The sequence below is a fragment of the Streptopelia decaocto genome (genome assembly GCF_964273445.1).
Source record: "Streptopelia decaocto genome assembly, chromosome: 4".
Lineage (NCBI taxonomy): Eukaryota > Metazoa > Chordata > Aves > Columbiformes > Columbidae > Streptopelia > Streptopelia decaocto.
This window is the reverse complement of record NC_138658.1, coordinates 68,392,755-68,417,564: the sequence shown is the minus strand read 5'-3', so window position 1 is coordinate 68,417,564 and position 24,810 is coordinate 68,392,755. Positions and strand designations below refer to the sequence as shown.

General features: G+C 46.0%; 1 protein-coding gene across 5 annotated transcripts; it reads right to left on the bottom strand.

The window, feature by feature from the left end:
• Positions 1 to 22: 22 nt before the first annotated feature.
• Positions 23 to 24,810, bottom strand: MFSD10 (major facilitator superfamily domain containing 10). Of its 5 annotated transcripts, none has more exons than XM_082050463.1 (14): positions 24,672 to 24,810; positions 24,002 to 24,044; positions 22,859 to 23,048; positions 21,546 to 21,642; positions 17,361 to 17,464; positions 16,231 to 16,389; positions 14,285 to 14,473; positions 9,814 to 9,922; positions 8,690 to 8,801; positions 7,238 to 7,346; positions 5,119 to 5,209; positions 3,477 to 3,524; positions 2,232 to 2,321; positions 23 to 884 (listed from the first exon to the last, which is right to left on the bottom strand). In XM_082050463.1, the coding sequence occupies exons 3-14, from the start codon at positions 23,027 to 23,029 to the stop codon at positions 778 to 780; spliced, it is 1,386 nt and encodes a 461-aa protein (XP_081906589.1). In that variant the 5' UTR covers positions 23,030 to 23,048; positions 24,002 to 24,044; positions 24,672 to 24,810; the 3' UTR covers positions 23 to 777. The 5 variants fall into 5 exon arrangements, with proteins under 5 accessions (XP_081906589.1, XP_081906588.1, XP_081906591.1 ...); XM_082050462.1 differs by lacking the exon at positions 24,672 to 24,810 and adding an exon at positions 24,320 to 24,624; XM_082050465.1 differs by lacking the exons at positions 24,002 to 24,044; positions 24,672 to 24,810 and adding an exon at positions 24,316 to 24,625 and having other exon boundaries at positions 22,859 to 23,045.

Below are 24,810 nucleotides of genomic sequence, written 5' to 3'. Positions count from 1 at the left end.
TGAGTAACTGACTCGAGGAGAGTACAATGTCACAGTTTATTTGTAATGCAAAAAGAACAGTGTTTGGTCATTGAGAAACATCACACAGTATTAGAAATATAGCTCTCGAAATTTGTGTATTAAAAACAGTCCTCCTGTGCCAGAGTGCCAGTGGGGCTCAGGAAAGCTGTAGGATGCTTCTTGCTTTTGGTCATCATGTTTTAAGGCAGTGGGTACGGCTGTTCCCAGGGCCGCGGAGCGTTTGTGCAGATCTTGTGACAGTTGTGCAGAAAGTCCCTGTTCGAACCACCCGTGTGCGGCACCGCCGGGCAGCCGGGTCCTGCTGGGGGTGGATTGGGAGCGGAGAAACGCGCTGCGTGTGCTCCGTTCAGCAGCTCGGGACGGTGCTGTGCTGGGCTCCTGTCACACCCAGCTCTGCTGCTCTGAGGATCTTAATGCTTTACTCAGCTGTTTTGGTTGTGTGGGGGTTGGTTGGGGTGTTTGTGTGTGTGTTTTGGTTGTGTGGTTTGGTGGGTTTTTTTGTCTTTTTGGTTGTTTTTTTTTATCATTTTCTATTTGCAAAATAAGTCACACTGGCTGGGGGACAGTTTTAAACATAACTGCTTGTGGAGGGCCATGAGAAACCCAAAGTCCGTTGTTGCTGCAAATGGTCATCACATATCCCCTTCCAGATGATGAAAATCCTCCTCTTCCCATGTGCTGAGCAGTGTCAGGCGCCACCCGTCCGGTCTTGCAGAGCTCCTTACAAGCTGCTGGTTATCGGTGATTATCTATCTCCTACTCCTTCTTTGTCTGCTGTTTTACAGAACCAAGTAAAACGAAGGGGATGAGGAAGAAAGCTGCGCAGACAGTGAAGCAAAGCTCTGCTCCTGCCAGCCAGTAAACTGCAAAGGAAACAAGAGTGAGCTGGTTAGTGTGCGTGTCCTCACGTCTGTGTAAACCGGCCTTCAGAGCGACTGCTCTGGGCAGCTTAGCGACACAACTGGAGACCACAGAGTTACTGAATCGTTCCCTGCACATCTTGCAGGCACACGGTACATAGAGGAGGTGGCTAATCCGTGCTGGGTCTCACCCAAGGAAACAGCGTGTTAAAAGTGGAAATTGTAAATGGGCTCTTCCCATTCTTGCCAGTTTAGCAATAGGGAAGTTTCTGCTCACTCAGCTTTACAAATAACTGTTTAACTCTTTGCCCTGCGCGTCCTCCACAGCTGCTCCTGGTGCTGTCTGTGCTGCTCTGGAAGCTTCCTCACTGTTGGTGTTGGTCTCCTGCTGTGAAACACTCGTGAATCTGGTGCCGAGGTGGGAGGGCGAGGGCAGGACTTGTGCTGCACTTGGGAGCGGTTCTGCTGGTTTGGTTTTCCTGTAAAGCCCAAAGTCTGGCCTGTCCTTTCAGAGGCTGCTGTATGAGGCACTGGTTTGGTGAGCCAGAGCAAGCCAGTTGCTTGCTGTGCTGATGCAGTCAGGCAACTGTTAATGTTAAGCTTTCCTTAAGCTTAACATTAGGTCTGAGTTCAAGCTCTGACTTGCTGTGTGGCTGCTTCCCCTGATTCTGTTCCTTTACCCTATGGGAATGGAGCCTGTACAGGGGGCTCCTTAGGCACAGCCTAGGTTTGGCCTTAACCAGGGCCACTAGGCACTGCACCCTCCCTGCGCAGAATGTGGGCTCTTTTAATCTAGTTTCTAGATTTTAATGCTGAAATGTTCTTTACTGTACATGAACTGTCTCTACTTAATTTGTATTATCTTGGGATGCAGCTTCGTAAGAGGTGGAGAAATAGTTACCACAGCACAGGAGCCTTTGATTTCACTGACTCCTGCTTACGCAGTGCCTGGGTGGCCCCTCAGCAGGGGCATTTACTTGCTAAAATGGCTAAAAATCAGCCCAGCAAAGGCTCCTCAGCCTTCAGCTCCCTCTGCACATTGGGGCCAGGTCCTCTGCGCTGCTCACAGGGCTTGGACTAGTTTGATGCAGTTGCTGGAATGTTTAGGGAGCCAGGCAGTCCCTGCTGTCTAGTCTATCTCTGCTCGTATGGACTTTTTAAACTCCTCTGTGAGGCTTTCATTGGTGTTAACCAGGACCATGTCCCACCCCTGGTGCAGCTCTCAGGCGTCCCTACTTCTGCAGGCAACTTTATGGCCCTGAAACGTGCTGCGCTTCCCCTTTTCTGTCAGCCCCCCCAGAGTGCTGCTGTGTGTTGCAGAGGTGGGCAGGAGCAGGACCCCACACTCACCCGTAGCTGACAGGATGGGTCCCAGGGCTCTGGCGAGGGCGCCCAGGCTGCGCAGGATCCCCATGACTCGTCCCTTCTGGCTGGCGGAGCCTGTGCGGAGAGGCAGGATCAGTGCAGGGGTTTTGCTTGGGCAGGGCACTGTGGTCCCTCCTGCAGCATTGCTCTTTGGGAAGTATTTCCCCACATGCATCTCCCCCTCCTTTCATTTCAATGTCGTTGCCCAAGCTGCATTTATTTCCCCTCCACCAAGATAAACATGAGTGCTGCTTCACTGCTTGTCAAGTGTGCTTGTCCACAGCTGACATCTCGTGCACCCTCCCCACTCCAAACAAAACCAACACCAAAACAAGCTTTGCACACTGTGCACAAGATTTGCTGAGAAGGCAACAGGTGTGTAATAAACACAGAAGCAGGGATGGAAGTTAAATAAGAGCAACATAAAAGTGACATTAATGAGCAAAGTCTTTTTGCCTCAGCAAGTGCTGTAGTGCAGGGACCCAACTGCACCAAAGCCAGAGGAAGAACGGTGTCAGCCTCAAGAGCAAAACAGATAACTTGTGAAGCAGATGTATGTGGCAACCAGTGCCACAAACCCAGAAGGTTTTAGGTTCCTTAGAAAGCCTCTTCTAAGGAATCAGGAAGAAATCAGAGACCACAAAGCCATTCTGTTTGTGGCCTTTGTCCACAATATTAATTCTTTGCACACTGTTACCCACCTTTTCAATCATAGCCAGAAATAAGGTTGCCCCACGCAGCCTCCCTGCTGGGAAGGACGTTCAGAGCAGGGAAGGTGCTGAAGGCTGCAGCACCTCCAGCACGATGGAGCTGGTTTGCTCCCCACAGCAAAGCACAGTGTGATCAGCGGGCACCGACGGTCCCGGCTCGCTGGCTGTGCTGAACAGGGGCACTGCACAAGTGCCTGGGAAGGCTCTTTTCTAGGCCTGAGACTCGCTCCTGCTTGAGTGGTTCCTGCTTCAGGATTACATACAATGTTGAGCAGCACTCCACTGCAACACTCAGTGTTTCTGCTGTCCTTGTTAATGCATCTGGGGAGAAAGCAGCTCCTATAAACTCACGCAGCACCAGAGGCACCGCTCCAGCATTCAGCTCTGAGGTGGACCTACAGCACGAGCGTTGCTGTTGATGCATCACTAAACTTGAGGTCAGTTCTGTATCTGAGCCAGGTCTACACAAAGGTCAGTTCCGTGGTCAAGGGCTGCCCCTCAAAGCAGGAAAGATACTCACCGTAGCCTGACACCACTGCTGACAAACACGGGATTACAATGGCCGCAGCTGGAAAAATCCACAAAAGAGACTGTTAATGAACAGCAGGGAGCTCAAAACAGTTACAAGAGCAACAGTGAAAAACATGTGGCCTAAACTCGTTACTACTGCAGAGAAATATGCTGAGCGCTGGGGCACTGCACCAACAGTGAATCATCAGGTTGAATCCAGTTCAATCATGAAAACACCCCCTCAAAGCCAACCTGCACCCAGAGCCACAGCTGCTCCGAGCAGATGTTTCGCATCAGTGTCTCTCCCTCTGCGACCCCACGGGAAAGGGGCAGATGGGTCAGCGCAGCTCACTGGGCTTTTTCCAAATCGCTGTGGTCTTGTCAGGTGGAGCAGGGAAAGGGAATCGCTCGTATTTCACAGGAACAGTGAGGTGGCTGCACCCAGAATCACACTGTCCCTGGGCATGTGGCTTTACCCTACTCACTGATGCAAGAGGCAGCTGTGTTCTGTCTTGGGAAATGAGAGATTACAAAATTTTGGGGCACAAAAGCCAAGAGCTGTTCAACAATCACAGGGGCCTTTTCTGCCAAGAAGGAAATGCTTAAAGCATTCAAAGCAGAAACTGGACAGCAGGAACGACAGACATTTTGCTTTAACTCCTGGGGAGGACGAGATGCAGAACAGAGGCCCCTGCGGAGGCTTCCCTGGGGGGAGATGGGGCTTTCTGCCCAGGTATGGGGCAGGACCACGAGGCTCCAAACTCAGAAGCACAGTCACAAAAAACAAACTCCTCCTCTCCCCCTCGTCACCCCATCTCTGTAGAGAAGATGTAGATTTTGAAACCTGTCAAACTGCTGACCCAGGATAAGCAAGCTACTAAATAGATGCACTTTATGGTTTACAGTTTACTCTTAAATCAAGCTGTATCATGCAAAAGAGAAGTCTCCTACTTCTGAATTAGTCATATTTGGAGCTTCTGAACAATAGTTAGCAGCATTTGGAATATCCAAACTCTCTTTTCAAATAGGCATTTCAGTACATGAATCCAGCTTCATTCATAACTGTTTCCCTGAGTGACAGCTTAAATTGATGGAATATTATTTATGCAAACACTTAAACATATTTGAAAACCAGCTGCACTATTCAGAAACCATCAGGGGAGTTTTGCTCCCAGCCTGAGCCGGGGGTTGTCCTGGGAGAGCGCGGAGCAGCGTCCGGCCAGCACAGCCCCGTGCAACAGGGTCCCCCTCGCAGGGCTCTTCCGCCTGCTGCCTAAGAAATAATGCAGCCATCACAGAGATACAAAGACACGCTGGCTCCCTTCTTTTCCTGAACTGAGCTCTTCACTGAATATTAATATTTTGCTTCTAGGTCTGATCAGAGGGGGTAAAAACATCCCCCCTGAGAGCTGCCCAGTAAACAGGACAACACGAGAACTGGGGATGCTTCCAAATTTCACCATGGCAACCTCCTGTGATACAAACAGCATCAAAGAACGAAGAGACACTATTTCTTCCATATTTTATAAACAGAAATATTAACTTTTTCTTACTTAGAGTTTAAAATTAGAAGTGCATTTTTTTAATGGGGTGAATAATAGATGAAGAAAAATGATCAGTGCTAAGCTTTCAGTGCATTTTGCAGAGCTCACCGAAGGAGTACAGCAAGAGTCCAGCACTCAGCACCGTCACATCTGCAGCCCATCCGATCAGCAAGAAAGCTGGAATCAGCAACATAATAGCCTGCAAAATGAATGAGTCACACGGTTACATTTAAGCCCTGCTTGTTAAAGCCTAACTCTAGGTTAGTTCTCTTCTGCTGATGGGACTACATTTAAGTGAGAAGCAGAAAGCCCCCTCTTCCAGAGCAGAGACTTCAGATTCACCTGGGTGGCCACAGACCAGCGCAATTCACCTTTCTCTCTCACTCACGTAAGTTAAGACCACGCGCAGGCTGGAGTCGCCAGTAACAGGCTGTAGTTATCTCACCACCCGTTTCCCACAGCTGAGGATAAACTGGTTTTTGCAGAGTTCTCTCACGCAATCTTGCTCTGTATTGAACCGAACAGAAATCTGGCTTGAACTCTTTGTCTCCTGAGCTGGCACAAGAAATCAAAAAGCTTGTGTGCAACAGAACTGCAGCTCCTCTGCTTGTTCTCAGCAGTACTGATTGATTTTAAGGGCTATATCCACCCCTCTTGAGCTTTCCAAGTCCACGCTTCTACAGCCAAGGAAAAACATGGGAGGGGGAATGGCATATGAAATTCAACCCCCAAAAATAATAAACATTCCTCATCTCCTCCAAGAGCTTGGACGTGGTTGCCTGTGGTCTCTCCCTTGCACGAAGTGACAGAGCAGTTGGGATCTGCTGTGTGTTTCACAAAAGGGGGTATTCACTCCCACCAAATGTCTCATTTTGAAGATTCAGTTATAAATGAGCTGCTGTAATCACTGTGCTAAGAGAGGCCACATTTGCCATACGTTCCAGATTCACAAATTGCCAGTTCAGGAAAAGGGGGAACTCGTGCCACAAAAGCCACTCCAGGTACGTACATGCCCAGAAGGGGTCTCCAGGGCCAGCGGGTTTCCGCGCAGCACACACGGGTGGTTATGAGCCCCGACAACTAAACTGGGTGAGTGTTTGGAGGTAACTGCGCTTCCCAGTGCGGGAAGGGTACAGAACTCAGAGGGACAAGCCACACTGCGCCTGAGCTGCGGTGCAGGGACAGCAGACGCAGCAGGCGGGCAGGGCACACGGAGCAGGGGGATGCGGGGCATAAAGCGGCACTAACGCAGCAGCAGGAGCTCCCATCCCCGGGAAAGGCTTCCCCTGTGCAACACGAGCGTGCCGGTCACGCGTGGGCCAGGGAGCAGGGTGGAGATGGTTCCACCAGTGGAAATAATTCAAGAGAAGCTGTCAGCTCACTGGAATGCAGTGTAGTTTGGTAATTTTTTTTACCCTGACACCATTGAAATCACACACACTGGCCTCATAATGCATAATCAATTGACGGAGGCTTTAACAGTCCTGTTACCAACAGGAGTTCAGAAACACTTGAAACCAGCCTTGTTTAGTCCACGTACAAGTGTAAATGTCAAGACTTACCTGCTTGTCCCACAGCTGTATAAGCTGTAGAGAACTGTTCCCTGTCATGCCAGTACATCTCACCTCTGTGATGAAAGAGGGAAGCAAACCACAGAAATGCACATTTCCACAAGTAAAACCATCGGTATATGCCATTGTGACATGTGATACTGACAATCACAAACTGAAGATCTGAGGAAGAATCTATTTGCCCCTGCCCACCAGTGAAATATACTCTAGGGAAAGCCTGGCAGGCACAGAGATGGGCAGATTGGTGATGTCCCTGAAAACAATTTGGCAGAAGGAGAGTCAGAGATCAGCTCTGAAGCAGCTTTAGCCGTTTCAATGTCTGCACTGCAAGAGAAATCACTGAAACAAAGCTTGCACAGATTGACACTCTGTTCTCATTCCCTACTGAAGTTGTAGAGGAAGAACTGAAAGTTTCAATAATATTGTAGCTGATATGGTAGGAGAGAGCTCTAACGTTCCAAAGTTTAGACTGATAAGTGCCCAACAACCAGGGTCTTCAGAAGTAATTTAGCTGGATTTATGAGCCAGAAATTCCTTTTGATTTGTCAAGTACATTTCTAGCCTCCAACTACCCTTTTTTGCACTTCAGACTGAAAATTAACATATCAGATTTGTGGAGGAAAAGAAAAAAAGAAATATGGTTGGTTATTTTTTACCCTTTTTACAGCTCTGATTTCATTTCCTGGCTTGATTCGGCGAGCATAGCCTCCCTGGATCACAGCCATTGTTATTCCAATAAAGAAAAACATCTTGCCCTGCTGCATGCTGGAAGGGAGGCAAAAACAGAGTATGGAGTCACGCACAGAGCATTGCACCCTGGGATCCACAGTGCAGATCCTTTCCTGAACAAGAGAGAGAAAATCCTGTCCGGTGCTCACACGAGCAGCGCAAAGTTCTTAATACGCTGACACGAGTTTCCATGGCAGGAGACAGCACGAAGATAAACATCTGAGGTCTCAGAGATGGGCCAGCTGCTGGCCAATGCTGCAATCATTTCTAGACTGCTCTGACGTAGTCCAGTTGTTTCCAACTCATTAATTACCCTGTGCCATGGAAGTCTGTGCCATATGCACAGGAGCTACTGGTTTCCAAGGAACAGGTGTTTTGCTTTCTCAGCCACTGCCAGCAGCCACGCAGAGTTTGGTTAATGTCACTGGGGCACAACACGGGCGCTGGCATGGTGTGATCACGCACTGCACCGGGACGCAATCGCTCCCTCCACCCTTACCTATTTCTTCAAGTTTCCCTTTCACCTCTCTTATCTACTAAACTATGGGGATATTCTCAACTAGAAGTTCTCACCTCCATAACAAGCTTGTTTGTCACACAGCCTGTGCTGTCAGCATAAAGCTGTGTGTCTCACTACATGGCCATCCTGAAAGGACTGTGCAGACACAAGCTTAAAGCACTAGAAAACCTTCTCGTGATGCACACGTGTTAGTTAAGCCACAAATGGTAATGAAAGACAGGGAAAGATGAGACAAACCCCTGAGAATTACTCAAAGGGAAGGACACACATAAGGAATCGAGTTGCAAGATGATGTTCCTGGCTGGAAATCTTCCTATGAGCTGGCAGGGAAAGTATTTCAAGCTGAGCTGCCGTTAATGGTTTCTGTTCTCTTTCTTCTCTAGAATTTGACTAAAGGAAATCAAACTCTATGATGTAATCACTGTACACTGTATGCAATGCAGAGCTCTGATGAGCAAATCGAATCACACAGCTTTCCCTCCATCCTTTGCCTTTTTTGAGCTCTGAAATTTGTCCTGATACTGAAGAACTCTTCTGGGCAAGAAAAGGTTTTATTATAATCAATACAACTAGCCCAGCAATACACATTTCAGGAGCTTTGATTTAATCTTGTGTATTGATTTTCTCAAGTTATTAGAAACTGTAGACAGAGTATTTCCTTTCATGATAAACAGTGTGCCTTATTTTCATAAATTCTTCCCACAAAACCCAAGTCTCTCTGAACACAGTGCTTGCTTTCTGAGTGCTTTTACTAACCTCGTGAAGCCTCTCTTCAAAATAAATGAGGAAAACATAAGCCAAGATTTTTTAAAATATCCTAGACAAAATATACAACATTTATCTTGTAAGTGTGCTATACCTGCTGAACTGGAATCTCTGGTGGGTGAGAAAACTCAGTGTATACTCCAAGCCAGAAAACAGGAAGAGGTACAGGAAATAAGCCAGGCCTAAAGTTTTGAGATTCTGAAGATCTAAACAAACAAAAAACCAAACAAATATCAATTAAAAAAAAAAGGGAAACACAGTGGTGTTTTTCAAGCATAGCTTGAGAATATAACAAGAATAGAGCAACATTTATCAGCTGTACAGGGAAAAGTTTAAATATCCATACACTTTAAATATCCATACAAGACATGGCACAAAATGACTTCTGCCCACTACCTCCCTTCTTATGAGGGGAGGAGAGCCCAGAAGACTCATCTCAATCTGGGTCACCCTGATCTCCCTCACCCAATCCAGCCCCTCTGCCTCACACTCACACCCCCAACCTATTTGGGGATTGATTTATTTATCTAATTAACTTCTTTTAATCAATACCTGCGTTCCACCCAATACCTTGATGCTGCTGTCAGGATGACATTGGTTAAGCACAGTATCCCTTTTTCTAAGCTACAGATGGTCTGTGACAGATTACCTCACTTATTTTTCTGCCAATGCAGGGTTTACCAGGTTTTCTCCAGAGTGGCAAATATTACTCCACTCCTGATACAGCAGCAAGTGCTGAATGATAAGTTGTTGTACATGACAAACACTGATTTATTTTCTGTGGCTTAAATAATTTCATATAGAGAAATGGTCAGCTCAAAACCTACATCTCCAAGTCCTGAACTGAAAAATCAAATTCCAGTCTGAAGTTTCCCAGTTTGCAGCTTGAACAAGCAAACTCACATCTCCCTTATTGATGCCTTGATCTATCTTTTCAAATAACTTCACTTACTGTAGCCTACCCTATGCTGCGAGCTGTGCCTGGAGAAAAGGCAAGTAGCAAGTCAAAAATCTTCAAAACACTAATCTTTTTTGGGAATAACAGGAGCAGCGTCCAAGGGATGCTGCAGTTCCCTGTTCGTAAGTTAGCATGGTGGGTTTTAAATGAGCGAACAGAGTGCTGCTCCCAAAGTGGTTTGAGTAAAATTTTCACTTAGAAACCACTGCCACATTCACAAAGGCACAAAATATTAATATAAAAAGCCAGCTGACACTTACTCTCCTCCGAAGGGGATTCTTTTCCTCGGGTGACTGCAGAGAACTGAAATAAAGCCAAAGGACTGAGCAAGTCAACTGCTGCCTGAAATCCAGACGTCATGGAAGAGACCTGATCAGAGGAAGAAAGAGGCTTATTTAAAAACCTGGTGTAATAACTACTGCAAGGAACTGACAGTAACAGCCAAATGTGCTTCTACAGCTACACAAACTGTCTGAGATGAAACAAGGCAGCTGGCGTTGGGGCTGGAGTGACCCCTAAATACAGTCCAGACTTTCTGATCACAGAGCTGGCTCCAGCACTGTGATGAGAAGGTGAAGCACTGAGAGCAGCGGTCGCTCAAGACAGAAAACAGATTCTTTCCTGGGCTCTTAGAAAACAGAAGAGGCTCATTCTCCATAGCGCTGAAGGTGGCTTTATTTGGTTCACTTTTTGCATCATCGCTCATGTCGAATGAACGTTTACTGAGAAAACAATGGCACATCTGCCTGCAAGCTCATGGGAAGCTGGGGCTACAGGTCTGAGAACAGTGTGTAGCACATCAAACCACCCTCTGGTTTGGTACTGATTGTTCTTTTAGCCAGCCAGTGACACCTCCTGGGGAAGAAAAGGAAAATGTAATTTTTAAAGAGATTCCTTGGAGAGATTTTAGAGAGGCTTCTATAGGGACTCTGGCCAGCCACATTGTGTGGTGTTTTCAAAGAGGAAAATGTATTTTGTAGCGCTTCTGGTCCTCGTACATCTCAACCTAATTATGCATCTAGTGGCATTCTCCCTGCTCCTTAACAACCAGAGCTTAGGAGATGCTTATTCTTCCATCCATAAAGAATTTAATTCTAAAATTTGTTTATTTTTTTTTAATTCTAACATATAGAAAACTAAAGAAAATATTAAAGAAGAAATAACGTCTACATTCTTAAGGAAATGATTCCTTTTAAAGTAGGAGAATTTAGACTGTCACTTTTCATGACAGTCATGGGAAGAGATAAGACAGACAGAAGAGATAAGACAGAATCCTGAATAATCACACTTTGTATTTCACAGCTTCAAAGCACAGCACAGCCTTTATCTGATGAGCTTCCTTCTCTTCCCAGATAGGGTGGGAGCTGTTACCCCCTTGGGGGCAGAGATTAAAGGTCAAATTATCACTGGAACTTAATCTTAGTGCATGACCTGAGGACTCATATAGACTGGATTTAATAAAGCTGTAAACAAATCAACCTTCAATAGGGTATTAACATGACCCCTGTCTTGTTTTGATAGTCAGGGCTTCTGAGTATCCGACAGCAAGAGCTCTGGAGGCCATTGGTCTCACAACAGCAACCGGTTCAATATACCCGGCTGTTCTGTATAAAGCCATAAAGCTGCTGATCCACACGGAACAAACTGAGATATTTATTTCCCCTTTCACTGCAAGTATCACAGAGAGTAAACAGACACTCCCAAGAAGAAGTTTCTCATGCTTTTAAAAGGTCTGTAAGAGGATTTCCTGAAGCTGGCTTGCAGCAATCCCCCGCTCCTGCAGTTGTTGGCACGATGGTGCCTGCACTGCAGCCCAGGGAATCTGGTAACAAGCAACTCTCCTCAAGCATGTTTGCCAGTAATAAAAAACCTGTGGTTTGTACCTGTTTTGAATTATTATCCAAGTCAGACAAAGTGCCAAGCTGCTTTGTACTACAAAGCTGATTTTAGGTTGGTCTGGAGGATATACATTATATATATATATGTTTAAAATCTTACATATCTTATGAAATTACAGATCTATATTGTATTTTTTAAAATATAGATGAGTGTGTGCACATAAATTTCTTTCAATTTCTCCTATCTTTTCCCTGGAAGCAGTGGTCTAGAAGTGACTTCATCCACTGATCAATAATGAGAACACTGTCATGAAACCACCAAAGTGTTTCACCACACCCAAATAACAAAGTACACATTGCCAATTTCAGTCAATGTCACCAGCTGCATGGGGTTTAGATTCTTCGCAGATTCAAAACGTGCAACATCTAACTTGTATTTAATTCCTGTGTTTATGATTTATTACTCCAAAATTGCTCCGTTTTACTTCATGATCACCCCAAAAGTCACCTCGAGTGGCGGACATTTTTCAAAGTGTCTTTGTTTACTCTGTTTTCCTGTAATACAGAGTCAAGTAACATATCAGTGCAAATCAGGAATGCAGCCTGGGCCTTCTGAGCTCCAGCCTCACGATTCGAACCAGACAGTATTTAGTATTCACAGGGCAAAAACCTCGTTCTTCCATAAGTCTGCTATGGGGCTGCACAGCCCTACACGTGATTAACTGGATAACAGAGAAAAAAACATGTTGTAAGACCCTCCCCCCAGCTAGGCAGCCTTGCCCAGGACTAGCTTAGCTAAACCTGAACTCACAAGCTCTTAAAAGGGACAGATTCCACTAGAGACCTTTCTATTCCTCCCGTCTCCCAAGCAGGTCACAGCAGGAGCTGTTCTGGCCGCCTCACAGAAGAGCAGTGTCTCTGACAGGTGAAAGGTAGAATTCTCTGGTCACTTTTCACCTCATAAACTTGTGGAATAGTTGTGAAAAAAAAAAAGGGGGGGGGGAAGAAGAACAGTGAAAATTCTGTTCTCTTTGTATGAAAATGCATCCTCATTCCCCCTGTCACCCTCCACCTTCCCCTTTCTGCAAATTAGTTCCAACATGAATGAACGTGAAATACTTGATCTTGTCTCCTGAGAAAAGAGGACTGATAGAGAAACAGCAATATCATGAGAATACAGCATATTTCAAGGAAACAGATGTTTGATCTCACTGGCACATCCTCCTACCGGTTCTCGTTATCATTTCCCCTCTTTTACAGCTCTGTCCTTCCAACACATCCACTCCTATATTCCAGGAATATATGCTCCAGCTCAGCCCAGCCAAGTTCCAGAAGGGCGGCCAGCATACCTGCCTTTCCTCTGGCAGGGACCAAGAACACTGCTCTGCTCCCACTCAGAAAGTGGGAAGAATTACCCAAGGGAAGAGCAAAGCAGCCTAACAAGTGAAATTACAAATACCCTGGAACACGTAAATCACATGCGGCCACTGCCAAGCTGCAGGCTGAAAGGAAACAGCACAAAAGCACTAACACTGATACCCATCGCAAGGAGCTCTAGTGTCAGATAAACCTCTGTCTCACCAGCTATCAGCACCCTGTGGATTTTGCACAACTGGGACCTGACCCTGAGAGGCAACTATTAATCCACCTCACACAATACCCACTGCTGCACAGAGCCCCAAAAAGAGGATAATAAAAGGGGGAGGGAGGTATTCAGTCATCATACAGTCCTAAAAGATGCTGAAGCCATTTATCCCTCTACAGCAAACGTGGAATCGTTTACAGAAAATGGATTTGCTCTCCAGCACTACCCTACGTCAACATGTTGCCACCACCCTAGAGTGCGCAAGCTCTAACCAAGAACAGGATTTTATCTGGAATGTTTAGAAACAGCCAAATAGGAAAGGGCAACAGATGACACATAGAAGAGCTGGTGTTTTTTTCTTTAAAAAAAAAAAAAAAGCTGTAGTGCTTGGGAAGAGAAGGTGAGCAACCAGTTTCACACGGGACACAGCTTGTGGGGAAATACTCAGGGAAGGTCTGAAGTTTTGCCCTGGCAAGGGCATTGCAGACAGAAGTTTCCTGAACAATTCTCAGTGTCACGTGGGTTTGGCTGCCCAGAGAACAAGCAGCTTCAAGGGCTGAGTGCTGCTCAGAAACCAGGGACGACAGGAAAGATCCAATCCAGCTGGAAAGCCCCAAATGGAATGCCTCACCCACATACCTCTGGCTGAGTTCAGTCTCTCCCACACTGCCAAAGGAGACTGCTCCAAGAGACTTTTAATCAGATATATCTTGGCCAGTGTCTGATCACATAATATTAAATCATAATGTTAATAAATGTTTGGCCTCACAAATCCAGTCAGTCAATGAGTTTTAGCACATGTAGATATTTTGTATCTGTGGGAGATAGCACAGCTCAGGGACGTCACTTGCTACTTGAGTGTTCAAAATAATCAAGCGAACATGAGATAATAGTTAACAAAACTCTAACAAATACTGGTTAAATGAAAGAAAATCCAGTCTCTGATGCATTTACTTTTATGATTAGCTGAAGTTAATCCCCAGGGAGTCATTGTGATCACAGTTTAAAATTCACCCTCATCTTCCTAGGCTCCTGCCAGTTTTTGACAAATTTAAACCTAATACAACAAAACCAGCAATTAAGCAGACATGTAAACTATGAAGAGTTTCTCATATTACACTGGGCTAGGAGGTGGAACCATCATACAACCTTTTTGACATCAGCCTGATTAATAATATTAAATCCTAGTCCCATGAATGAGCTAAATTCCTGAGACACTGGCTCAGCCTCTTCTTCATTGTTTCTAGTATTTCAACAGTTGTCAAATTTTGCAAGAAACACAGATCTTCAGATCGATAGTCCATTTACCCGTTTTCCTTTGGGAAGTGTCTCCGGAAGTAGGAAGAAGATGAAAATGAAATCAGCCACAGCAAACATGAGCGCTAACAACGCTGACCGAAGGTAGAAGACTTCTCCTTTCTCCGTCTCCATGGCTAGGTAAGCTCCGATCATGGGACCCAGGGTAAAACCGAGGGAGAAGGCAATGCCAATCATCGCCTGCAGTGACACAATGAGCACAGACGTGTAGTTTTAGACACCAGTTTGCTCAGGTAGCTCAGCTTTAAAACAATTTGGATTTCTTGGCAGCTGCCTTGAAGAAATACAATCAGATAGAGAATGTAACCAACCTAAGGATGTACAGAGCAATGATGGTTAAGGGTGAAAAAACCTGTTATTGCCAAATAACTGACTTTCTTTCCTGTCTAGTCTGGAAAGCAGCAGGAACAAACTGCAACATGGTTATGAATGAAAGGAAGTTGGGAAGAAAATGAATGATCCTCACCTCAGGGACTGCTCAGCCAGCAGATAAACTTTTGTGGTGGAAAACTGGAGAAGGGAGGACAGCACCATGGGAGGAATTCATAATGATGTCTACAGCTTCTAAAACACTTTGGCAATTTCTGCATTTAGGAATTTATGTCTCATAGAGCAAACAGGCTGAGAGGCTTCCCCAAACAACCTGAATTTAGTGCAAGTACTAAACAGGTAGAATCTGTACATGCTGGATGAGAGCTTAAAAGAGCACTGGTTAGAATCATCAAGCCTCAGTGAGATTGCTTAAGGACACAACAGTGCAGGTTCTGGCTCATTTTCTTTAAGAGACATTTAAAGATGTATATTCACATATGTGGGATCCAAATGTGTCATCCCAGGACATGATCCTCCTGCTTTCCTGAGCCTGTTTATCTCTGCCTATAGTACTAAACTAAACAAGGCCAGGGCACACGCAGGTGTCACCTCACCACCTCCGGTGTTGTTTCTGCCTGCCCAGCCAGCATTCCCCCAGGCAATGCCCCATCACAGTTTGGGAACAGCAGTATCCTCTTCCCAGAAAGCAGAATGAATATTCCTATTCTGCTTTGGAAAGGGAGAGAGCATAGCTGTATGGATGTGAGCCATGCTGTACTAAGTGACTTGCTCTCATGCCCTAAAAGCAGGCCCTAAGCCATTTTATTTACTAGTGCTGTATGGCTACACCTCTCCATAAACAAAAGTATACTTTGTCTCACCAGGACTACAATAAATTGCTTGGAAAATTCATTAGCTATCTATGAGAAATCTAAAGCTTTCACCTCCCAAGAACCAGCTGTCCTGCACAATAGCTTATAACAATCTGTTAGGAGAAGTTTGGGCCCCCAAGGTTTTTATAAGATAAAAGATTTAACTGGTAACTCGCAGGGGAACTTCAGCCTGTGGGGTGTTTCCATCTGGTCCGCTGCCTTCTGGCACAGCACAGGGCAGCTGTTTGTATCACTCGCTGCTCAGTCAGCCAACTGCCACATCCTTCACCCGCTGAGCTCAGATCCTGCAGCCTGAGCAGCATCCAAGGCAGCCAGGAGACACGCTGTGCCCTGCAGAGCCGCTGTGCTTCCACAGCTTGGGAAGGTCAGAAAAAACGGCTTGTCCTATAACTGGCTTCCAGCTACCAAAATTGGGCCCTAAGACTCTTTGATTTCTCAGCTGTTTTAATGAGAATTATAGTTATTAGCAGGAGTAACAGCTATAGCACGTACAAAGGTAGTTTTTCTACCTCTAGGGCATCTGCGTCTCACTTGTAGGTAAAAGTCATTGACACGTAAAGTCTGAGAGCTCATCAGCAAAATGATCTGGCATCTTTTCAGAAGTGAGGTAGCCTATAAAGTCATGTTTTCACTTAAACAATGAATACACACCTGAGGAAGACATTCTGAGCACCTGAAAGCAATTAAGTTACCCAGAAAACTCAAACATATAACCCATGTGTGTCAACTCACCATGCCCTTGCTCCGTGCTTTTGGGGAGTGCAAGTCAGCAATTATAGCTGTGCAGAGGCTGACGTTCCCTTTGCTTATTCCCCCAACGATCCTGGAGAGAAGAAAAACGCCAAAAGTCCTAGAAGCAGCCCATAGTGTGTACGATGTTATCAAACCCATCTGCAGAAGCAAGAAAGGGTTGTTTAGAAAGCAGAACAATGTTGATATCATTTCTACATGTTTCCCAGCTAAACTTTTCATTTTTGTGTTGTTTGTTGTCAACAGTTGCTCCAAAACCCACATAACAGAAATGTCTGAATATACTGATACCGCACAACGTCCCTGACAGTGATGTAAAAGAAATAGAAGCAAACCCATACAAACTTCATATAAAAGTGAGACTGCTAACTGCTAAAATTAGAAGAGCAAATAAAGTTCAGAGGGAGCTAAATCAGTCCGGGGCTCAAAACCACTTTTGTAAATTCCGCTCCGCTTGTTTCCAACTTTAAGAGAATACTTATTTTAAAATAAGAAGAATTCACAGTTCTAGCCTTTAAATTTCATAATCAATCATGAGTACATGTGGTTTATTTAATTCATTCTCCACAAGCCTACAGGATAGGAGGATTTGTATTTCATTTGCTGCCAAGTTTCTCCACATATGTACCTGCTTGCTCTGCACTGCTTCTGTAATTAGAACCACATATCAGCAACAGAGAAAACATTTTGGAGAATGTTATGTTCATAAGAAATGCATCTTACGTTGCTGTATAGCACTTCCTAACCAACGATCCCCGGGCTTTGCAAAATAGGTCATGAAGTGATCAGCCCTTGAGAAACTAATATATACAGGGATTAAGTCAAACATTTGCAAACCAAGCATCTGAAGTCAGACTCCCATACATAAGGGAAAGGGATTTTGGAAAATCCCAGAAAGAGATAGGTATTTTGATGCCTTTTATGTACAATTCTGGATCTGGGAAGTTCAGCACTCACATTTGGAAGTGTGGCCAAGTGACCTGGCAAGAAGCAGTCAACAACCAACAGATCTAGAACGTTCAATTTCCCAATCCTTTGTGCTAACCACAAGACTACAGTGCCTTCAACTGCGCATTGAGATGGAATAATTGAAATCAGCATGAGACACATACCACTGTCATCAAGATAACAGGTCTTCTGCCCAAGGAGTCCGATACAGCACCAGTGATGGGAGAGGAGAAAAACTGTAGGATGGAAAAGATTGAGCCAATCAGACCTAAAAATAATACAAAAAAATACATGTATGATTAGACTTGCTGCCTTCATCTTAAACACAGAGAGCCAACCTGTTCCAGATCTTATCACTCCAGTATGTCCTTTAAAAGCACACAATTAAATGTAAACCAACAACTATACAGAACACCCTCAAAACCCCAATCTTGCATTGTTGTTTAACTGAGGCAGCATACACAGACAGACCAGATACACAGACTGACCACAGTAACATAAACTGGGTGATTCACTGGTTACTTCACTGGTGAGAAAGCATTTCAAAGTCACTGGTTATAATGGAATGCTGATTCTCCAATGTTTCCCCAGCTGACTACATAAAATTTCTGTTCTTAAAGCACAGATAATGCAGGCTTTAATAGTCACAGCTCTTTTAAGATTTATTATTTTTTTTTGAACCTGATTCTGTCACACTTAATTAGCTCTTCTTTCCTTTTTATCATGGAAAGAAGGACATAAGCACTGCTGTTAGTGAGGCACACTAAGAGGTAGGAGTGATTCCAACAGACTCCAAGAGTCTTTTGAAAACTGCCTCCAGCTTCTCTGATCTTTAATTCCTCTTTTCTCTTGCCATTTCTAGCTTCACACAATTATTAATTTGCACTACACTCTCAACAAGCAGGCAAAAAAAAGTCTCGCTGTCCCAGTTTTTCTCCAAAGGAAAAACTGGGTTATATGTCTCAGATTATTCAGCTATCAAAGCTTTAAAAGGCAGAGGAGAGACCAGAAGTTCTGCTCCCATCAACACTGAGGGATGCAGAATATTGATACTCAACACCCTGGGGAGAGCAGATGCTTGTGATAGCTCAAAAAACTGTGTAAAAAATCTCATCGATTGATGCACTAGCAGTTTATGTTAACGACAGACAAGTTTTCCTTCTTGTATTTCCAGCGCTGTAAAAAGACCTAGACATGCCAACGCTTCCCAGCCAGGGAGCAGCAAGAGCTGGGCTGTTCCACACGGGGGATGTGACCGCAGCCCTGGCAGTGCCCTCACCAACCAGGGCGCAGTCCTACATGGTCCAGATGGGTTGGGCAGAGCGGGGTGTCCCAGCAGGGTCCACCGACAGTTCCAGACAAGGCAAGGGTTATACGTCAGGTCACCCAGGGATCCAGTCAAGACCAGCAGGATACAGGGGCAGAAAAGGAATGGAAACAAGATTATGAGGTAGGTCCACTCAGGAGACAAGACACCTGCAATGTAGGTCCAAGGTCCATCCAAGACACAGGACCAGAGACAGCCCTGGAGACAAGGCTACGCTTATGATACAGCTCAGGCAAGGCCCAGGCCTGAGCTGAAATACAGCTCCTGAATCACTGGGGACAAGGCGTGTGGGCAAAGGCTGGTCACTGCAACTAAGTATTGGTGCCCTCAGGGCCTTGACAAGGCCAGGGAAGGTTTGTGCCCTGAAGAAGTCACGGTCTAAGCAAAGATGAAAGAGAGTAGAATATATCCTGCACTGGGAAAAGCAACAAGGTGTTCCTGCAAGTATCTTTCCAATCCTATGCTCCTTGTTGCAGATTGAGGCAACAAAAGAATGAAGGCTGCAGGAATACTGCAGAGATCTCTTACCATCACAGGTGTAATGAACCTTTCCACTATAGCCATGTAAGGTGCAATCAGACAGGATGGACTGAGATGGGCTGACTACAGCTAGGGCAGTCTGTCCATCTTTCCTGCTTCTGTAGCCTCGATCAGCTCTCCAGTGAGCTAATTCAACTCAATCTGGCAGAAAACTAATGTGGAAAAACAAACAAACAAACAAACAAACAAACAACAACAAAACCCACAACACTTTCTGCTGGTTTAGCAAATTAGATGGCTCATTAAGAAAAGCTGTCATCGAAGCCAGCAGAAGAGATGGAGTCAAATGTGACAGATACCAGGTTAATTCAGCCACCTTGCCTGCACCCTCACTGCCTGCAGCTGCCAGGTAACTAGTGAACATTCCCGTCACTACTCAATACTGCTTCTCAATACTTTTCTCTCAATACTTTTCTCCTAGAGAGAAAACAGCAAAGGATGCCAGCTTTCTTTCTGGGACAAACTGGGTCTATTTTATTTGATTTGCTTGTTCCCAGTTAGACGCTATATTTTCTTCAAAGGGCAAAAGTCAGTTGTGTTCCTCTGCAAGGAGCAGGGAGGTTTCTCCTTCCCCTTGAAAGCAAATGAGCCAAGCCAAGGGGTACAGCACTCCCAGGAGTACGGGACACTGCAGGCTAAAGGAAAGGCAACAAGTTCAACAGGACTGTGAGCTCCCAGCCCCTTGTTTCAACAGTCTGAGACAAAGAGAAGGAACAAGGAGGAGGCACGCAGCCAGGCCTTGGAGGAGACAGGTCTGAGGGATTTCTGAGGGATTAAAGAAAGCTGCTTCCCACCATTCAAAGCCAGTAATCTGCCTAAAAATGAGCAAAGAAACAACAACATGCCTGGGAGGGCACTGTGGGAAAGAGAAAAATTGTTTATAAACTTTCTAACACCTGTAAAACCCCCAAAACCTACTTCAAATAGTAACAATACATTCACACTTACATTATAATAGTCTTGTGTTTTGTTTTGTTTTGTTTTTAGTTTAAAAGATTTTTTCTTATATTGGAGGAAGCCTCAGCTCACTAAAAGGAGATGGTCTAGACATTTCCCATTAAAATTAATCCTGACACCCTCACATCTTCAGACTCTGAAATTTCAGTTTCCTCATCAATCTCTAGATTGTAGGGAGCCAAAAGAGCCTCTGATATGTAACATGACAGAAATGCTGCTGGATTTCCTGCACTGATCCCAGTGGAGCTCACCCCCACCAGGGTGTCCTGGTGACAGCAAATGCTTCTGGACGCCACAAGTCAGCAGCTCTCCTGCTTTTAATGGGACTAATGAGATTTAGAAGCAGTGCTGCACTACAGGTGCCCAGCGGGGAGGTGAGACTTGAACTCACGAGCTTCTAATTCCAGTGTTTCCTACTGACTGGTCTCCAGTCACATGTGGATCAATTGTTAAGGGACAGTAATTTCTGTGACTGTGCAGGGTCTAGCACAGCAGGCACCTGACCCTCAGCTGGCCGTGTGGCAATAAGGAACAGCAGGCCTGCATTTCTGTAGCAATCTGTAGAACAAATTGGGCAAGATCATAGGACAATTCAGTTTAAAGGGGACCTCTGGAGGTCACCTACTCCTAGGGCCAGTTGTGAGGTCAGACCAGATTGTTCAGGGTTTCACCACTTAGGGTTTGAGAGTCTCTGAGGATGGAGACTACAAAACCTCTCTGGGCAGCCTGTTCCACTGGCCATCCTCACTGTGAAAAAGTTCCTCCTTATTTCCAGTCTGAACCTCTCTTGCTTCTACTTAGGGCTGTTGCCTCTCTTCCCTCCATGCACAACAAAGAAATGCCTCACTGTCTTCTCAATAAACTCTCCATAGGCACCAGAAGGGTGCCAGCAGCTCCAGGCTGAACAAGCCCAGGCTCTCCAGATCCTTTTCCTGGCCCTCTGCTGAACTTGTCCAGTTTATGGAGGTCTTTCTTGTGCTGGAGGGGGGCAAAACTGGACGCAAAGCTCTGGGCACGTTCTAACAAGTGCTGGGTAAAGGGGGACAATCACTTACCTCAATCTGTTGGCTCTGCTTCTGTTCACACAGCCCAGGTTCTGCTGGTGTTTTTGCTGGCTCATGCTCAGCCTCCTGCTCACCAGGACACTCAGGGTCTTTAGATCAAAGCTGCTCCCCACCTGTCTGTACCGTTGCAAGGGACAACTCCTTCCCAGGGACAGGACTTCGCATTTCTCCTTACTGAAATTCATAAGGCTCCTGTTGGCCCATTCCTCCTGCCTTTGTGTCTCCAAATGACAAAGATGGGGCTGTCCAACTTTTCACTGCTATCACTGTGATGAAAACATCACCACTTACAGCCTGCTCTAAGAGACATTTTCTGTCTTATTGAAATCTAAATCTAGCAACAGGCAAGTATGCTTTTTGTATTTCTTGTCATTTTCCTCATAGTTCCTGACATTAACACTGCAAATAACTTGAAAACACCACCTTTTTTGTTGGTCTGTTAGCTTGTTTTACTTCCATACCTCCAAACAAGACACTGTTGTATTTCCGCTCTGGAGGCATCCCAACCATCACTGCAAACCAGTCCACACCACGTTGCAATGACAAATAGAATCCATCCTGCAAAAGAGATAGCTGGGAAATAGCAGGAAGACAGTTTCTCTGTTTCATTTGCAAAGACAGCATCAGAGCTTAGTGAACTAGAGACAATGTTGAATGATTCTTTCCCTCCTCCTCCCCCCTAGGGAAAATTTCCTCACCGATCAGTTGTCATAGGCTAAATATAGCTTAAATTGTGAATGCTAACAGGCAGCAGATAATGGGGTGTATGTGTTTGGCTGTGGAAATGTCTGAATTAGAACTTTTTTATACCATCAGGCCTGCTGCTTGCTAAAACTTGAACTAAACAAAAGCAGCATGTCCTGAATCCTTCAACTAATAAAGCAACATGAGACATACTCTATTCCTCTGCACATGCATTATTTAGATTGGGAGAACCAGGGGCTTGCAGGTCCAGAGGGAAGAGGTGGTGCAAAAAAGAAAGTTTCCTGAAAAGAGGTGGAGGACTTGAAAAGAAGAAGAAGGCCCTGAAAAGAAGGTGAAGATCTTGGCTATAGGAAATACATTGGAAGTGGGGGAAGATCCTAGAGATCAGAGCCCATGGTCAGGGTTAGAGATAGGGTTGTGAGGAAGACAAAATCTACAGCTGCAGCTGGAATGGGCTAGGAAAGGGGCTATGAGACAGGTGTGGGCTGTAAAAATAATTCTCCTTTGACAACATCTTCATCTTGTCCAGTAACACCTGAGAATGGTCACCGTGAGCAGCTGCACCTCAGGGAACCAACACAACTTTGTGCCCTGTGTTCCCAGAGCAGCAGCCAGTGCCCTGCTGAGAATGGAAGCTGAGGCCCAGTGAATGTGGTGCTGGGGGTGGGAGTAAATGAGTGTGTGAAATACTCAGGTAGGGTGAGAACCTTTATTTCTTTGGTTCTTAGGTAAACCTCAGTATGCAGATACATTATGGATTGTTGTTTACTCCATCTCACCAGTGACATCAATGTAAGTCACAAATATGCTGGTGATTACAAGGACAAGCCTCTAAGAAATACCTGAATTTTCCCCCAAACAAATCCCTCATGTTAATGAAAAAGTAAGAGGGAAGAGTGTCATGCAAATTCACAAACCAATTCAGTTTATGCACCATTTAAATGTGCTGGATGTTATTATTCTGCCTCCAGCTATTTGGTTTTCCTCAAGACAAGGTATGTTTCTTCCATCCTTCCCTAAAGATCTCGTAACTAAAATTTTCAGCAGGCTGACTTTCTCTGTTACTTACCCCCGTCTGGCTGTAATAGTCAAGGATGGAGGGAAACAGTGGCAAGATGAGAGCAAATCCCAACAAGTCGATGAAGAGTGCCAGGAAGACAATTGTAATAACACGATTACTGTTCTGTTCTTGCTTGTCATTGACGGAGCTGCTGCTAATTTCTCTCTCTTGCAGGGCCATGTTCCCAGGTGCTCTGCTTCTAAAAAATTACATTTGTATCCAGTAAACAGGAAGCACTCTGCAGGACTTTCATGAGAGTATCTTGCTGATTCACTCTTGCTTTTTACAGACTTTACGAGAACAAATACAATCCTTTTATTTAAAATGGTAAGGCATCTTTACTACAAACATTTAGTATGATTTGTTTACTCAAATGATACAAGAGCATCTGGAACCAAACCAACCATTCCTTTAGACAAATCCTCCCTGGCCCTAGGTCTATCCAGCTAATAGTTGAGGGATGGGTTCATTTTGGCAGATTCTGCCTTGTTTTTCCTCACGATTTATGCATGCACTGAACTGTATGACCAAGCTGAACTTTATTCCGGGGTTATTCCCACAGGGTAACATCCTTTACACCTTTCTCTCATGGCCATTTCAGCTAGTGTGTGGCTTGAACCTACTGATGCTCGCACTGACCTTTCATTCAGCTCCAGTTTCGGCTACGTGGCTGCAGTTTCCCTGATGCAATATCCCGAGGTACTCCATGTTTCTGCCTTTGTGCTCCATCAGTTTTGTTGTTCAAACCTCTCCATATTTTTTTGCTAGGCAGGAAACCACCAAACATTTTATGGGCCCTGGCATCCCATCAGCAAAAACAAAACACTTCACCTCTGACATGACATTTGATTTCTGTGAGGCAGGTTTGAAGAGGGGGAGGATTTTCAGTTCAGGGAAGTTGTTTCTGGGGACACTCGTGTCCCTGACGCTCTCCTGGCTGTCCCCAGCCGTCCCTCATCTCTTCTGCCCCGGAGCTCCAGAGCAGGGCCGGGGTTTGGTGCTGTGCTCTCAGGAAGGGATCAGCAGCAAAGCCGGCCCTGCCCTGACGCGCAAACGGAGATTTGTCATCTGCCAGCAGGAAGAATTTCATCCTTCTGGTGTTTTCTTGCTATCTCTCCCCCCGCCTCTGAAATTTCTTAGGCCCGGCTTTACCTGCTAAGCCTTGAGGAGGCTCCTCTGACTCCTTAACAAAGTCCTGATTCAGGTCAAGAGCAGGAGTTTCAATCGGGGAAGAAAGAAAGGTGAAAAAAAAAAAAAAAAAAAGGCAATTTCTGAGAGCAGCCGAAGGCCAGAGGACAGAGGTGCCGGCCCTGCAGAGACGAGGACCCGCCCCCCCCCGCCAGGCGCCCTCCGGGGAATCCGCACCTCGCCGTGCCCCGCCCAGCCCCGCTCCTCCGGCCGCCTGCCCTCCCCGCCTCGGTCCCTCCCTCCGCAGCACCGGCGGGGCCTGTCCCGCTCCGGGCCACCTACCGCTCCTCAGGGGGCCGGGCCCGCAGGGTGCGCGGGCGGGTCCCCTCCGCCTGCCAAGCGCCCTCCCTTGGGGATGCTGCAGGCGGGCGGCGGCGGCTCCTCCCCGGCCCTCCGCAGCTCCCCGGCCGCCTTCCTCTTCCGGCCGGGGATGCAGCCGCTCCCGCGGCCCCGCACCGGCGCCGCCGAGGAGGGAGCGCGGCCTCCCGGCCGTGAAGGGCTCGGCCCGGCGGGAAAGCGCCGCTGCGAGCGGCTGAGGGAGCAGCGGGGCAGGGCACCCAAAAACCCAGAGCGGGGAAGGGCCTTGTCCACACACCCCAACTGATAATAGCCTCAGTCCTTGCGTATCTTGTACCTCAAACCACAGCCGCTCCTTCTTGAGGTAAAGATTTATTTTTTAGTTGAAACGCGCTTGTTCCAAGAAGGGAGGTGTTCTCTCGTTAGTTGCTACACGGCCACGTTACAGCAGCAGTTAGATGTGGTTCTGATAAACG